The sequence below is a fragment of the Semicossyphus pulcher genome, unplaced genomic scaffold (genome assembly GCF_022749685.1).
Source record: "Semicossyphus pulcher isolate SPU_LCO1_2020_fin unplaced genomic scaffold, fSemPul1.0.p SCAF_1, whole genome shotgun sequence".
NCBI lineage: Eukaryota > Metazoa > Chordata > Actinopteri > Labriformes > Labridae > Semicossyphus > Semicossyphus pulcher.
Window position 1 is genome coordinate 594,901 of NW_027211603.1, and position 17,024 is coordinate 611,924.

The window sequence follows — 17,024 nt, forward strand, 5'->3', positions numbered from 1 at the left end:
AGGAGGAATAGCCGACTGCAGGTGACTCTTCAGAATCACACACCTGGGTGCATAAAGCAGACTGAACACACTGACAGAAGGGAAACACAGTGTCAACATCAACATGTAAGGAGAACTCCAAACACACACAGGCCGTCTGTCTGTGCTGCTCAGGGATCTCTGAACACTTTGTTCTCTATCGTCTCTCCTCTCTGTGACTTTAACTCGACGCTCCCCGACATTAGATCATATTGTGTTTACATAGACACGACATCAGGAGGGATTTCCTCCAAGCTCTGAAAACAGGAAATGAAACAGCTGCCGGCCAAATTCTTTCTATACAATGCAAAGTGTCAGGATGACTCTGACAGAGACGGCACGTTATATTCTGCGGCCTGACCTGATCGTTAGTGAAACATTTGCAACCTAATGAAGAATTTGTTGTAGACTTAAAACTTTCCTCTTTGATAAAGCTTATAGTTAGGGCTGGCTCAGGCTTGGACTAGCCCATAGTTATGCTGCTATAGGTTTAGACTGCCGGGGGGATCTGACACACCAAGCTTCTCTCTCTCTCTCTCTCTCTCTCTCTCTCTCTCTCTCTCTCTCTATCTGTCATATTAATGCAGCTCATTAACTCTGTATCTTCTGGTCCCATTAACATTACTAACCACATATCTTCCCGGGAGTTCTTGTGCTCCCTTGTCTTGAAGGTTCCTGAGGATCGTTGCTGCAGACCACCTGCTGCTGTGGACCTGCTCGACTGAAACAACTACTAACATCAGCCTTCCCCATAGTATCATTATTGTTGCTGCTAATGCTAATAGTAGACCTGTTGACTTCAACTGTTACAATTACGATTACCTCAGCCTTTATCATTACTCTGCTTCTCTCGCTAATTTATTTATTTATTTATTTATTTAGCCAACCTTCACCCTAGTCTACCACTATTATTGGCATTGTAACCATAAGTATGTGTCTGTTGTTGTTCATGTAACAAGAACATATGTTGTTGTTGCTCTCTTTGCCTGTCTCTATCCTGCATCTCCTTCTATCCCATGTTCGGCCCATCCAGTCGAGGCAGATGGCTGTTCAACATGAGTCTGGTTCTGCTCGAGGTTTCTGCCTGTTAAAAGGAAGTTTTTCCTTGCCAATGTGCCGAATTGCTAAGTGCTACTCATGGTGGATTGATGTTGGGCCTCTCTTTGAATAACTTAACAAAGAGTCGGTCTAGACCTGCTCTTTCTGTAAAGTGTCTCGAGATAACCCTGGTTATGATTTGGCGCTATACAAATAAAATTTGATTGATTGATTGATTGATAATTTCTCTAATAAAGAAAGTCCTCGGCGTCTGTGATTCATTAATAAGCCAACAACCCGCCACAGTCGGCCTTCTAACCCTCAGGTCAGCCGCGCGGCCACCCGGCAAACTGGCTCCCAGTCGAACAGAACCGGGTCAAGGGCAGTGATGCCTGTAACCCCCCGAGGAGCACACAGACCGGGGCTAACGCTAGCACAAAACAAAGATATATGTGTTTATATCAGATATTCAATTTCTGATTTTACGTCAGATTATTCAAATATATACAAAGCAAATGTAAAAATGAGGTCACGCAGCGTCAAACCCTGAGAGGGAGCCAGACATCTGACAGCCTGTGAGAGTGCCTGCTCTCACAAGCAGCTTTTCTCTTTCATATTTAACAGCATCTTAAGGCTCTCTGCCTCCATCATGACAGGCAGCGAGTGTAGAGGGACCACATGACATTTAGGAAGACATGTTTCGGCCAATTCTGGATAAATAAGCAAGCTTTAAATAAAGCACAGGCACAGGAAGCTGGTGGAGGAGGATTGCTGTTGGATTTTTCAAAATAAAGAAGTCAGAAGGTCGACTCCAGCTTGATGCTCTTAATATGAATTCTCTAAACTGGTGTGCATAGAAAATGCAGAATGTTTAACAGACCTTTTGTTTAAAATCATATTTAACAGTAGAAACAGCAGCTACACCGAGACTTTCAAAGCTTCCAGACTCCCTGGATGAAAACAGTCGTCTTAGCAGGCAGAAAGTTGCCGGTCGACCGCGGCCTGGATGTTTGTTTGTTTGCGTCTTGGATAGTTTTGATTAAACTCACAACATGAGGTGTTCTGTGAGGTAAAATTACTGTTTTTTTCAATGGAGTCTGGTGTCTTTGAAGAGAGCGATGTCACAGCTGCATCTTCCTCTTTCCACTGTAAAGGTCTGCAGGGAAGACGTCCCTGTTTGTGTGCCTTTGTTGTTAAAGTAACTTGTGATTCAAACACTATTTGTGTAACACGAATTTACACATAAAAAGACAAACCGGGAGGAAGCGGTAGACAAGCCACTCCTGTGTGTTGGTGGTGGTGAAAGCAAGTCACCAAACAGAACGCAGAAGTAGCTGCCTCAAGTGACTTCATGTTGAGTCATTGTGTTACAAAAACTAAAAAAAAAACTGTTGCAAACTAAAAAATCAGTCAACTAGCAACTACGAGAGGTAAATGTATTGCTTTTATCAATGGAGTCTGGTTGCTTTGAAGAAAGTTTCAACAGCTCATTATGGTGAAGAAACTATTTTATTCTTCAACAGAAAGTGTCTTTCTGTAGGATCCTGTCTGTAGTGTTGTCAGACACAAGAACAAGAAGGTCTAGTGGACGCTGCATTCGTCAGGAAGGACAGTGTTTCAGTGTTTCACTGTTTCTGCCGGTTTTACAGTTTCAAACCTTTTGGAACAATTCTTCATTTTTAAATCTGTAAAAACCAGAAGCATGTTGTTCCAGAAATAAAAGTGTGCACACAGTGGTCTGAATATGAGACTGTTTAAGGACAGAGTCAGCCTGCCTGCCTCCTGCACAGTGATGACAGACCCCCCCCCCCCCCCCCCTCTTTTCTTTAAGAGCTTTTGGACAAAGAAATGGTGAGGACCGCCTGTGCCAGTTCACTGCACAACTGACAGTCGTGTGCTGTGTTGCAGTCCTCAGAGAGCTGCAGAGAGGCAGAGATCTGACAGAAGGACAAGTGCACACACACACACACATACACACACACACACACACACACACACACACACACACACACACCTGGGGGCACAGCAAGGCAGATGCATTTGCATGTAACACTGGTCACACATCCTTCTCCTGGCCAAAGTTGTGTGTTATATAAGAGAGTAAGTGCTTTACTCCATACTCCTCCATTGCACACACACACTCACACACACACTCACACACACGCACACACACACTCCTACACACGTACATTAGGCACATGTACAGGATGTTAACTTTATGCATGTTACGTCCTGTGGGCACGGCTGTAATTTACAACCACATAAAGACGTCTCCCGCTCTATTAGACAGCCGCTCTGTGACAACCAGTCCCTGCTTCACAGAGACATTTCACCTCGTCTCACACCACCTGAGAGCTCCCCTAAGTGCCCCACATTTCTCCTGCTCATGTCGACGCGTCCGGACTCCGCTCGGATCATGGCTCAGTTAAATTCACAGGAAGCTGGGGGGTGGGGGGGTTTAAGGGGGGAATTTTGTGTAGATCCCCCTGTAGGAGTTCAAGGAATGGTCAATGATGGAGGCAGATGGATCATCAATATGGTGCGATCAGAAACACAGAAGAAGCTCAGACACCGTGGAGACTGACGCTTGTGTCTTTGCTCTTTGTGAACGATTGTTGATGTCACAAGAAAAGTGATGTAAGAGTGTTCCTGCATCACGCTGCACCCTTCGACAAATGACCACTCGAGTCTCATTCAGATGCACGAGCTAGCTCCTGTTTAGCATCTGTTTCAAGGTCTGTTTTCTTGGTGCACAATTATACAACATACGTGCATTAGTTATGTCATATGGTGGTGTAGTTACACAACGCATGGTAGCTACGTAACTACAGTACATACAGGCAGGAAGCTCCTAACCGTTCCCACCTCACACTTAAAAAGTAAAGTCACTTGTTCTCTTGCTTCAAAGCGGCTTTAGTCGGCAGCACCGCATTAACGTAAGACTGCAACATCTGCACACACGCGTCATCACACGTGATCAAAGAACAAAGAGTAAGACACACACGATTAAGAGGACAGGTTAAGAAGTAATCCTCTTCAGCTGCATCTGTCAACATTTTTCCATCTTCTGTCTTTCACGTCACGTCAGTTTACTTATTTACAACTAAAATCTGACTTTAATCTGACATAATGAACTGTTTTGGCAGAGGAAGTGGTGAATAAGCTTTGCCATGTAGAACGAAGGACTTGCACCTGAGTCGACATTTGTATTCAACATCCAGGAAGAATCAGCACGTCTTTCTGAGTCTGTGGACGTTTGTGTTTCAGCAGAGTAAGTATACACGGAGCGCTGCAGGAGCAACAGCACGGCCGGCTGTAAACTTTACAAACTGAGCTTCAGAATAAAGCTTCAGTGTTCAGGGTCCTCAAGGTTTTAAAGAGAGCCCACTGTCTGCTGTAAATGTTTTAAAACCCGGCTGACAGGTGGGGCTTTTGGTGAACACTGAGTTTAATGTAGCGCTGAACCATCAACAACATTGTGAGACGGGCACGACCCTAGAAACTACAGGACAGCCTGTGATGTGACACAGAGACATTAATCACTCAACATAAATAAAGAACACAGATTCACCTCAAGATTAAATCTGATTTGTACGTGCAGAAATCTTGGACCTGAGCACGAAGAAACAGGAAGGCCGTGCTGCTTGCACAAACAAGTTGGGTAAAGTGAACGATGAAGGCGGAGGACATGAGCCGACGTGTCCTGTGGTGAACTCAGCCTTCAGCTCGATCAGCAGCGATGAGACGATCCTAAAGGAGGCCACATAATTATGAAGACCGACCACCTACTGTGACCACGGACATTGAAGTGTGTGCACTCTGCTGCTGCACACACTTTACTGACCAAGAGGACAAAGAGAGCAGCAAGACACCGTCTACTCTCCTCATGACACTAGAGGAATGATGACGTATTATCAAAATCCCCCCGTCCTTTAACTCTTTGCAGTGCAGCCAACAGGTGATATCAATAACCCGTCCTTCTCCTCCATCACACCGCTGCAGCAGAAAGCTCCTCATTGACTCGTCTCACTTACTCAAAGTCAACAAGCTGTATTGATATGAAGCGCAGACGGCTGAAGCGTGGAGCTTATTGATGGGGACGCCGACGACAAGCACCCACTTAAACACATTTAGGATAATGATTGGAGCGCTGGTGTACGAGCCCACAGAATGCGTGCGTGCCTTCTCATGCCGAGCTGTGAGGGGCGATGAAAGATTGATGCTGAGCCGAGCCCTACATCATGCATGCAAATGGATATGTTCTGCTAATGTACAGAAGAGGGGATGGGTGCATTGTTGCGTACACAAAAACAGATGTTTAAACACACGCACACGCACACACACACACACACACACACACACTCTACTAGGACTAAGTACGAATGCACTTTGAAATAAATGGTGAGACGATCAGTTTCTTCTCTTGTTAAAATCAACATCCATCGTCTGTAAGTACGTTCCATTTAAACGGTAATTATGGTCATTTTTACAAGTACCATAATTTTAAATACTCTGGGGTCTAAATGTCTAATAGGTACAAATTGATCCAGAACTGCTGCTGTAAATTGTGTTTCATCCTGCAGCAGTGAAACAGGCTGTAATGGCTGCAACATAATCCTTGATGGGTCAAAGGTCGTCCACTAAAAGTTCTTGTTGTTTCCACTGACAGGCTCAGGTTGTTATTCTAAGTGTGTGACAACATGACAGAAAGGATCCCTACAGAGATAGACCTTTTTGTTACAGAGGAAGATGATTGTTTTAACCACACACAGACGTTACATCGCTCTCTGCAGACACACCAGACTCCATTCAGAAAAACACTGATTTTAACCTGCAGAACGCAGGAGTTGAAGGTCTACTGCTGCCACAATAAGATGTGTTTTTTTGTGTTCTTGGGTGTTACACAAAACCAAAATAACCATTTCAAACACCACAGTCACAGAATAACACAGACAGACTTACCAACTCAGGCATCAACAGACAAAATATAGACCTTTTTCTGCAGCGACAAATTACAGATTTTTTTAATAGAGTCTGGTGGCTTTGAAAGGGGAATGTTACAGCTGTTTCTGGTTTCAAAAAATCATCTTACACTTGGACAAAAAATGTTTTCTCTGCAGGGATCAGATGTAAAAATACCAGAATAACCCTTTACATGAGCGCTCTGTAGTATTTAGAAATGATGTTCTGTTGCAGCTCTATGATGTCACTTATCAATCAAACTCAGAGCCACAGCAGCGATCCTCTAAAGTTACCGTACTGCTCCAAATCGATCTTCTAAAAGAAGCTGAGCATCATGTCAAAATAAAATCAATGATTGGAACGAGTCAGAGCGATGATCTTGTGCTCACATGCATTAAAGAAGCTGAGCTGTGGATGTTAAAGTAGCTCGAGGCCGTGCAGCTTTAAATGTGTCAAACATTTAAATCCCTTCGATGCATTTTGTAAACATGTTCCAACTGAAACTCAAATACAGTTCTGACTTCAGTCGGAGGCAGACTGACGAGACGATTAAAGGGGTCAACGTCACGAGATAAAACAAAGCAGAGATGAGGAGCGAGCTGACAGAGAGCTGCGCACACAAACACGCTGCCTTCTCATTTGATGCTCCATTTAGCAGAAACACAAAATAAACCCATCTCCAGTGCAGAGCGGCTCTCAGACGCACCGTCGTTATGGAGTCATATAAGACCAGGGAAAAGTACACGCTGAAAATAGACAACAAGCTTCTCCTCCGACTCCTCAGCAGCTGTGAGCTGATTTATAATAAGCGAAGATACATCAGATGATGAAGTCTCTACAAGAGCCTTCAGCACATTCTTCTCATACTCAGGCAACACATAATGACTCTGAAGCCTTTCAGAGACAGGCTCTGCTCACATTAGCAAAATACAGCAGCAAAACCATTACAACAGAGGCATTAGGAAGATAACAAGGAGAGAACAAAGGTTGCAACTGCTCACACAACCAAGTTAGTTTCATTCATGAGAGAAATCTGAACCAGCGTGTCTTTAAGTCCGCAGGACGAGATTCATTTTTAAAACTAAACACAAAACTGAGAGACAATGAAAATCAATTAAAGCAAAACCAAAAAGAAAACATACCAACAATTCGTTTCAACAGTCTTCAAGGACAATGGCAGCTTCTCTGGTAACTTTGCCAGTTTGGGAACATTTTAGCTTTCAACCAAATAAAAAGGAGAGTAAGCCAATTTAGACGAGCCAGTACGCAAAAATCTTCACCAGAGTCCCAGAAAAACATCGACATTCATCAAACTTGAAGGCCCATCCAATATGAGCTGCCAGGCAAAGCCTTCTTCTGAGAGACTGCCATCCTAAAAACGTACACCACAGTGAAGGACTGAGCCAATGACTGTATATAAAGAAGGACGACGCGCCTCCAACTCCTCTCGTACAAAAGTGAAGCCTAAGCACCCCCCTGCAGCGGGCGCTGCCATCTTGCTCATCTGTAACCAGAGTGTGTGCGGTAGAGATCGGCTGGTGGAGCCACAGTATTGATGCCCCGCCCCTTCCTCTACCCGACACACACCTTTCCCTTGTGTCCTTGGCGTGTTGGAGCCCTCAGGTGGGCTCAGTCTGCAGCAGAACAGCTTCTTGTGTCGGTCTGAAGCAGATATTCACGCTTATGGAAAGTCCACTGACTGTAGTGTTAGTGTTAGTTACGTCTCCTCACTCGTTCCTCCTCCACTCCCTCTACTCGGGAACAGAACGCTGCAGGAGCCCCATTTCTCAACAGAGCTGTCAATCATGAGGCCACACCCCCTTTTTATAGCATCTGATAACTAATTAAAAGTAAACTTGTCAGAAAAATGAACACTTGGACATAAATCAGCATGATAAGAACTAACTATAATGACAGAAACCATGTTTGAGAAAAAGATGTGTGGCTGCTTCAGTAGCCTCAGTGAAGAAGCAACCTGTGAGGTAAGAAGTCCACAGAAATGATACGGCCCCAGACAAATAAGCACGCTGCTTTAAATCAACGTGGGGAGAAAACACGACTTCCAACAACCAACACCGTCATGCAGAAAGACTGATGCTGTTTCTGTTCTGCATCATTAGGTCACATTATGGACAGCTCCTGGTGCTGAAATTACCTCTAATAAACTAAACAAGGGAATTAACTAATGACAAAATGTAACCACTTTATTTTAATTAGATTCATTAGTTATATTAATCCAAACAGAAACGCATCTCACTTGTAAACAGACACAACAGCCTGGCAGACAAGATGATCACATCTTTAAAACTCCTGTTCCCATCATGCACCATTCTCCTGCACACAGTTTGAGACTCTTAGGATGTATTTTGTTGGTTTTGACTGTAAGCTTGTTTAAAGGAAGTCACATTAACTGAAATATGTCCTTTACTATCAGAGCCATTTGCATCTGTCATATCTGTGAGTGTATATGTCAAAGCACTGCACAGGCAGGACGTGTTACAGGAGCCACAGCAACATGAATGTGAACACCAACAGCTCCTTCCACACACACACATGAACCAGTCTGTTCATTCAAAGTGTCAGTGGCCCGCTCCGCTCACAGCCTTGTACTAACAAACTCAAGCTGATTTATTGAGTCAGTTGATTCGAATCTAATTGAATTTATTTCATTTGTATAATGATGCAATTTAACACAATTCCAAAACAAAGCATTGACCTGATGTTTGTAGCTTTTGCTGGTTCAACTCTTGTCCTAGTTGCGCCTTTACAGCTGATTCTGTTAAGCTAACACAACGGCACTAAACACAGGTTCAGGACTCTCTCTGCCCCTGTTTTCTCCATGTTTGATAAAGTCTGTGCAACCACAGATCGACATCCAGCTGATTCGCACCAGTATGAAAACTCGTATTACAGAAAACACACTGCAGGAAGTAACGCTGGAGACGCTGCTCTGCACTGCAATATCTTTAAAATGTGTAATAATGAGTAATATTCATTGAGGAAGATATGTGTTTAAGAAAGCAGCCTTTGAGGACCTGCAGAGTCACACTGGTTGAAACCCCACACAGAGACGGTCTCTTTGTTCCATTATCTGCACCATGTATCCGTGCGGCTGCCCCCGGTTCGACTCCCACCCTTCCCGCGTGTCGTCCCCACTCTCTTCCCCTGTTTCCGACACTATCCACTGTCCTATCTCTCTCAATAAAGTTTACTCTCAGGCCAAAAAAATTATGAATAAATAAATAAGATAAATAAATAAATAACCTGAAGAAACAATTGTCATCACAAGCAAACAGCAGCAGATAAATGCACAATAACTGCCACTCTCCCTGTTTGATACAAAGCAGTTGATATACAGTAACTAAAGACACACACTCCTCTCAGTTTACTTTGACATATGTGGTGTCAAACTGTGGCGTGTACAAACTGCTCCATCGCTGCTCGTACGCCTGATGTAGCAGCTCAATGAAGTTTACTTTGGATATGTGACAGACGTCTAACTACACACTACGATTCTTGCACATACAACACAACACTTCCTTTTCACTGACACAACTGAGTTTAAACACAGCTCCAAGGTAGCAGGTTAAAGGTAATGTAGTGCACATATTATGTACAGCTGACTCCATTACCCAGACATCAGAATACACTCAGCAACAGGAGAGCAAAGGTCGAATCCAACAACAGCAATGGTTGAAACCAGGAGGCCAGCACGCTTCACCTGCCTGAATAAGCACACAACCTGCAGGTTCTATCGTTTCCCAACCACCAAACTGTTTTTAGTAACACAGCAGCTCCTACCTCGATGAGGAAGTCCCCCGTCCTGAGCCCCGCCTGCCATGCCACCCCTCCCTCGTCCACCGACTCCAGGTACTGCAGCGCGGGGAAGGCGGGCGTGGGAGTGAACTCCTCGATGGGCGTATCCGCTGCGCAGCGAGGACGAGAGAAGGGAGGGGTTAGAGAGACATCGAGATACATGACGGTTATACCAACGAGACACAAGAATGGACACCGACACAGAGAAGCTGTCCGAGGAGAAGGTGAGGTCTGACAACTGATCGATGCCTGGACTGTTAACAAGACGACATTTTAACTGGTCAAACACAGGTGTAAACATTTCTGATGTCTGCTTTGACTGACACATACATGTAGGTAATGTGATCAGTAACACCTGTGTTTTTCCTGCTGTAAGAAGTCAACATGTCTCTAAGTAAGTCAAATACATGGACGAGGCTCTGATGTGTTTACACGAGCTCAGCACAAAGACTCAGCGCAGAGTTATCAGTGAAAATACACCTTCGATCAGCTCTAAAACTCACAACAGTGGCACAAAGGATGCATCGCTGCCACCACAAGTTAAATCTAAGCATAATATTATCTCGTTTATTCAGTGAAGATCATTAAAGATAATTGCACACTGTTTGTAAGGTGTTGATACAACGAAACTCACGGTGGAACTCAAGGTTAGTAAATGATGCCTGAAAGCTCCTGAGTTGCAGGATGTTGTTCCATTGCAGCATTAGCTTACGTAGCATTAGCTTACATTAGAGTTATTCCCTGACAGACCAGATTAGCATTAGCACCGTTATATTGTAAACTGACAGAAGGCCCGCCTCTACATTCATCTGATTGGACAATGAGAAAAAACGCACATGCCGTCAGGCGCTTTTCTGCTTTGTTTTTTACAACTCGAGGCGCTCAGAGCGTTTCCTCAAAAACGCGAGAGGCACAGAGCGAAAAAACACGAGGCACTCTGATTGGGACATAACACTTTCCAACACTTTCAATCTTCATGCTAAGCTAGGCTTATATGGAGAGGTTTCATATCTTTATTCAAGTGAAAGGTCTTTCAGCTAGAGAGTACACTCACCCTCACACTCTCACAGCCTCTGCTTGCACTGATATTTTCTCTGCTGGTGCTCAAACTGTCTGCTTGCACTCAGACATGTTGTTGCATGCACACATTTCCTGCACTCCAGCTTTAGCCTGTCGTTTTTGGCTCTGCTATCATATATCATGTATATATATATATATATATATGTGAAGCTAATATCATCCTTATCTAAGTCAGGGACCAAGCAGGTTTCCCCAAAGTGTTCCTTAACACAATAAAAAAGATTGTGTATTTTAAAGAAGACTGTGGCTTCAGTAGGGACCTCCTGTCGTCTGCACTTTGCAGGAAGTCTCTCTGCACAGTTCAGCCTTTATTTGCGTTGGTTTCAGATATTTCATAAGGATGGTGCTTGAAGGGAGAGCAGGAGGGAACAGATCGCTTATCTGTATGAGCTGGTATCGTTGGAAAGTTTTCAGCATCTTGGTTTTGGAACATGTTTTTCTCCAAACAACCCTGTTGATAAATGCCAAACTTCTCAATGAATCTCTGCTTAATTTTGTCTCCACACAAAACAGCCTCAGTCGTTTAAAACGAGAACGATGATTTATCTGATCAAAGAGGAAAAAAGACTGAGAATTCGACAGAGCTTCTGAATGCCACCTCTCTGTACTCGACAGTTGTTGATACCCAGTGCTGGAGCTGTTTCAGGTGATGCTGAAGAAGAAAAGTGCATGAAGATGACCATGCTGGGACAGTAAAGGCATTTTAATGAGAGCGCCTCAGAGTTTCCTTTAGATCAGATTTGTATCCTGATCCAAACAGCTCCTCACAGTAACTCTGTTTGAGTCCAGGAAGTTCTCCTTTCTCTACAGTCTGCATCTTAAAAGTGTTGAGGTTTCATACCAAGCGCTTTCTTTAATAGAATGAGATGAAAAGTGATATAATGGAGACAATAGAAGAAAGACGGATGTTTGTTGATGCTGGAAGGCACAGTGGACAACAGGGTTACTGATCTGAAGACCGCCATGCATGGAGGGGATGATTGTTCGCACATGCACACAACACAATGATTATCAGTGATCTGTGTGATGCTGCAGTCGCCTTTCAGTTCTAAACTTTTTAACAACAGTTTGGCATCCAGCCTGCGCTGTACCATCGCTCTCTCCTCCCCACACGAGGCTCCAGCCCCCCCCCCCCCCCCCCCCCCCCCCCCCCTGCTCTCGGGGAGGTTAAAAATTATTGCGGCTGGGAGAAACCAGTGGTGACAAGTGACACTTCCTATAAATCACCCTCCAACTGGAAGACAGAGTCCGCGGGCTCGACGAGGGGTTTCATGAGGGCATTAACATGACTGTGATGAGTGTGTTTCTTTAGGTGTCGTCCTGTGTGTGACACAGAGACGGAGAGAGGGAGGGAGGGATGGAGAGCAAAAAACGCAGAGAGCAAAGAGGGGATGTGAGCTTATGTGACAGCTCGAGCATCAGTGCATGTTTGCGTGCTCGTGTGTGTGTGTTCACCCCGTGCAGGATAAGCTATGCTGGGTCAGTTCCCCCGGGGTGATAGCAGAGTGTGTCAGAATGACTAGAACGTTCCCCTTGTTTTTCTCTCCTCTCCCTCCGTGTCAGTCCCTCTCTCCGTCTCATGCCTCCCCCTCTTTTCTCTTTCTCTGTCTCAAAGAAAAAACAGGAATATACTAAATTTACCTCTCGACAGTAACCATGGCGTAGACCAATAGCACAGCACGGCACAGTTGTGGAATGCAACGTGGATTATGACATGGTGAGAATCGTCATCGAAACCGACGCAGCAGCTCAAAGGGGCTATTTTTAGAGGCGATCTCATGGCCTGGTGGAATATCAAACTGCCTGGATGGGTCAGTCGTATCACAGCAGCTCAGGATGAGGTGGAGCGAGGTGGAGGTGCTGCTACAGGGCAGGTGCACCACATGAGCTGAAAGCTCATTTTAGGTCATAAACAGGATTGTTACACACATTCCCTCAGATAAGCAGTGATGTCACAGACAGATGTTTACATCAGCCCTGAAAGCTCTTTACAAACACATGAATATTAAAATGTGGGTAAGTTTGGGAGGCTTTCTGCTGCAACCATGACAACAACACATACCACCACAGTGTGTGTACTGCTTGTGGGGGTCACAATAAAGTTGCTTTTAAATGCACAACTTATGTGCATGTTTTTGTTGCATGCATTCTCTCACTGACAAGACGGTTGAATCTGAGTCAAACTGCACAAAACTGCACCGTCTGCAGGAATGTAAACACATGATGCTCAGTGGTTTAGGGGCAGTTCATTAAAACAATGAGATGTTAATTCGGGTGAATGGCAGACAGAGAAAAAGTACAGAAAAAGCACACAAAGTGGTAAATGTTCATACCTTTTGCTCCCCGCAGGACGAAGCCAAAGCCCTCATTCTCCTTCTTCTGGAGCACCACCGTCTTCTCGTCCACCACGCAGTCACTGTGGAGGAGATGCCGCGCAGAGCGCCCGTTAGCACAGCCCATCATCCGCAGCATAGCCACGGACGCCCTGCCCGAGTGGAGGTTCATGCTGTTGGAGGAGAGCTAGTCCGGCCAGGGCAGGGCAGGGCAACCCCGACCCCACCCCACCACCACCACCACTGCCGCCTCCTCCTCCTCCTCCTCCTCCTCCTCCTCTGGCCGGCCTCTATCTCTATCAAACGGTATGACAGCGGCCCCGGCAGCCCGGCGACAGCATCTCCACAAAAGAGACGACCCAGAAGAAAAAAAAAGGAGGGAGACGACGACGGAAGAGACGCGCCTCCCTCCCCTCCTCACTGCTGCTCCTCTTCCTCCCCTGCCGCCGCCGCAGCTGCAGCCAAGACGCGGGGTCGGCAGCGCGGTTACCCCTGCCTCTCCGGCCGGCGCTGAGGCAGCGCTGCGCCGTCGAGCAGAAGCGACATCAGGCTGGTGGAGATAGCGGCTAAAGGCTGACGATGAGGCGGGGAGGAAGACTGAAGCTCACCGGGCTCGTGGGGGGTGGGGGGTGGGAGAGAAAGCGAGAGGGAGGGAGGGAGCAGCAGAGTCTCGGTGTGGATGATGTCTAGGTGCGCGGTGCTCTGCAATGTGCGAACAGCCTCAGAACCGATGGCTGGTGGGGAGGGTGTGTGTGCTTGTGTGTGCGTGTGTGTGTGTGTGTCAGAAAGAGAGGATTACGGGTGTGTAAACCAGCAGTGGAAAGAGGTGACGGCGGGGTGTCATGAGGCGCGTGCATAACTTGCCAAACTTATTGAATGATTAGTTAATTGATTGATTGAAACCCCCGCTGCTGTCTGAGGGCTGCAGCTGTCACCTACACGTTCGATTCACTGACGCGTCTCATTGTTTCACAGTCAGTCTGTTCTTCATTCGAATCAATCTCATCACTTCCTGAAATACTTTCATCATAAAAGGTGTCAGACGCTTTCACACTAAAAATACTTCTGCTGGAGACGTGAAGAAAGAATGACGTCCTGGAGGGATACACGGCTAATAGAGCGAGACCGATATCTTCTGGTTGGTGATATTATGCAGATATCAGCCTAACACAGATATATTTGTATCGGTGGATTTATCACCAACATGCGGTAAAATGCCAACTTTTTTTAAAGCCAATCAAATGCAGAAATTGATGGTTTAGAAACAGCGTCATGAAGTACTTTGACTCTATCGTTTACGATCCTCTCAGCACACTCCGACGCATTCTCATCAGTTCATCGGCTTCTGAAGCTTTTTATGCCCCTTTGGCGTCTTACAGAGATGCACAAGGTGTCCTTTTGTGTCTGATAGCACCGCTCAAGGTAGCGTTTGTTTTGTCTGTTTGAACTTTTGGTTAATGTCAAGGTTTAGGCAACAAACCCACATGGCCGAGGGGTTAGGAAAACATCATGAGGCAGGTTTAAAGCAACTACACAATGGTTGCACAAAGGATCAATCCACGGTCTCCTCGGTGAAGGTTATGTGTCGTTTGGCCCGTTTCTCGCCCCGAGTCTTCATACCTCATCTCTAAAAGCTTTTCTCCTCTGACCTTCTAGAAATTCTGCAAACAGGTGTACATAAGAGTATTATTATTAGTAGTATATGTACCTCTGCAGAGTCATATTGGTCACTAAGTCGGCTGCCATATCATTATGTGCGTTTTCCCCCTTAAAGTGCAATTGGCCTCAAAAATCTCAGTCGAGCTCTAATTGTTTTTTTATTAAGCAGTTTTTAAAAAAAGCTCCAGATAGATTTCTTATGGGCACGTCCAGCTACTAAAGTGTTGGTAATCAAATGGACACGATGAATCTGGGCCTTTAAGGGATTTGTGCCTGGCTGGTAATCCATCCTGGTCTGCTGCTCGTCTCTGCTTGTTGATCCACACATCTTAAAAACACGTGTCTACAGGGAGCTGATAGGCTGGATCAGTTACTCGATAAGATGACTCAGGTGCATGAAGATGCTCGTAGGCTGAAGTCCTCCATGTTTCTGTTTCTCAGGAGCAACTGCAGCCTCATATTACATATTGCATTTTACATTATGTTTCCTCCTCTTGGCTGACAGTAACCTGACACTGTTGGTGCTGCAGACGTGTACATGAGGAATCCTCCGTATGGCGACGCAGCTTCTCTGCTACGAGAGGAAGATTACTCCCTAATGATGGTACATGCTGAAGTTTGACTCAGCATTAAGCGGTCTAATCTCACATCTTCTCCTCAGCTCAGAATATGTTCACCAGGACCCCCCCCCCCCCTCCAGTGTTGGTTTTCAGAAATTAGCATAAATGGTTTGTTCCATCGCTCATCTCCTGCAGTAAACATGGCTGCTGTGGTGGCACTGATCAGCTGGGGGACCTTAAGGCCACGCCTGCTCCTCCAGCCGGAGGTGTTTGCTGTGAAGGGGCATCATTTAGCTCGTATTTTGTGCAGGATTACAGTGAATAGACACGTGGGAAGAGAGAGAGAAAAAGGCAGAGAGCCGGGAGAATAAAGACAGAGAGAGAGGTGCGACTGCCATCCTAGCAACAGTTCCCCTAGCAACACAATCTGTCTGGAAAGGAAGGAGGCTGCACTGCTGACACACTGAAGGTTATCTCACAGCATTCCCTCACACACACACACACACACACACTCTGGCCTGTAGTGGGCGGCAGCTGCTAATCACACCTTGATCACCCAAATCTGACACTATGGCAGCTTCAATAGGTCATTGCTCTGCAGAAAGAGGGGGGCCATCATGTTCAACGAGCGATGAGAATGGGGGTCAACGGTGACGTTGCTGTATCAAAACAAAGTGGAGCATGCAGGATGTGGGACATGCTGCCTGACGGGCTGAATAGGATGGAGTGCAGGCTCACCCCAGGGAGCACGCTGCTTCAATCTGGGCTCCACTGTGGGAGGCCGCGGTGTATTAATAGCCCAGAGGAGAGGAGCTGTGTGCAACGCTGCGACTGTTTGTTTGTCACACATTCATCTCCTGTTGTCCACGTGAAACTCAGTACTGAGTTTAGACGTCTGGTTCAATTCACCGTATTCACACTGCGGCGTTATTCCTCTGACGTCACGTGACAGGGCTGAACCTGCAGTTCCTCTGGTGTCCACTTGAGGCTGTCTCCAGCAGTGAGTCCGTCCCCATAGAGCCCCATGTTAAACTTTACAGCAGAAATAAACATGTTTACAGCCTGGTACAAAAAACAGTTTGGGTCTCTCGTCATTAGGGGCGTGGCCTCTCTGCTATGTGTCACCTCAGTCACTGAACGTAACCTCTGGCTGTGTGCGCTTTACTGGACTAACAGACCGTCCAACAAGTCTGACACACAGTTTTTACACTCATTAATTTATTTATATGTTAGCACTGATTAGCAGCTATCTGTGTCTGTGCTAACCACACCTGGCCTGTTAGCTCGTTCACTGTTTCATACAGCGATTTATTTGAGGCGGCCCGTGCAGGCCGTCGGGACTGCTGTTGCTTTTCCCTGCAGAGAAGTTGGCGGGCCGTAATGAGAAGAAGGTTATTTAAGTTACCTGGTTGGTTTCTATCACCTGCCACTCGCTCTCCTACTACAGATGGACTTATTATTCTCTACATTCGATTCCACGTGCAAACCTGGAATGCAGCAGTGTGACATTCTTCCTGCAGTTAAGCTTCCCACCCTGAATGTGAAATCAGAGGGAAAA

General features: G+C 45.8%; 1 protein-coding gene across 1 annotated transcript in view; it reads right to left on the reverse strand.

Moving 5' to 3' along the window:
* Positions 1-17,024, reverse strand: part of shank2b (SH3 and multiple ankyrin repeat domains 2b) — a 227,999-nt gene that overhangs the window by 45,720 nt on the left and 165,255 nt on the right. Inside the window, exons 15-16 of the mRNA XM_069664439.1 lie at positions 13,248-13,330; positions 9,820-9,944 (exon numbers count right to left, since the gene is read on the reverse strand). Of these exons, the coding sequence (XP_069520540.1) occupies positions 9,820-9,944; positions 13,248-13,330 (208 nt within the window). The remainder of the gene's footprint in view (positions 1-9,819; positions 9,945-13,247; positions 13,331-17,024) is intronic.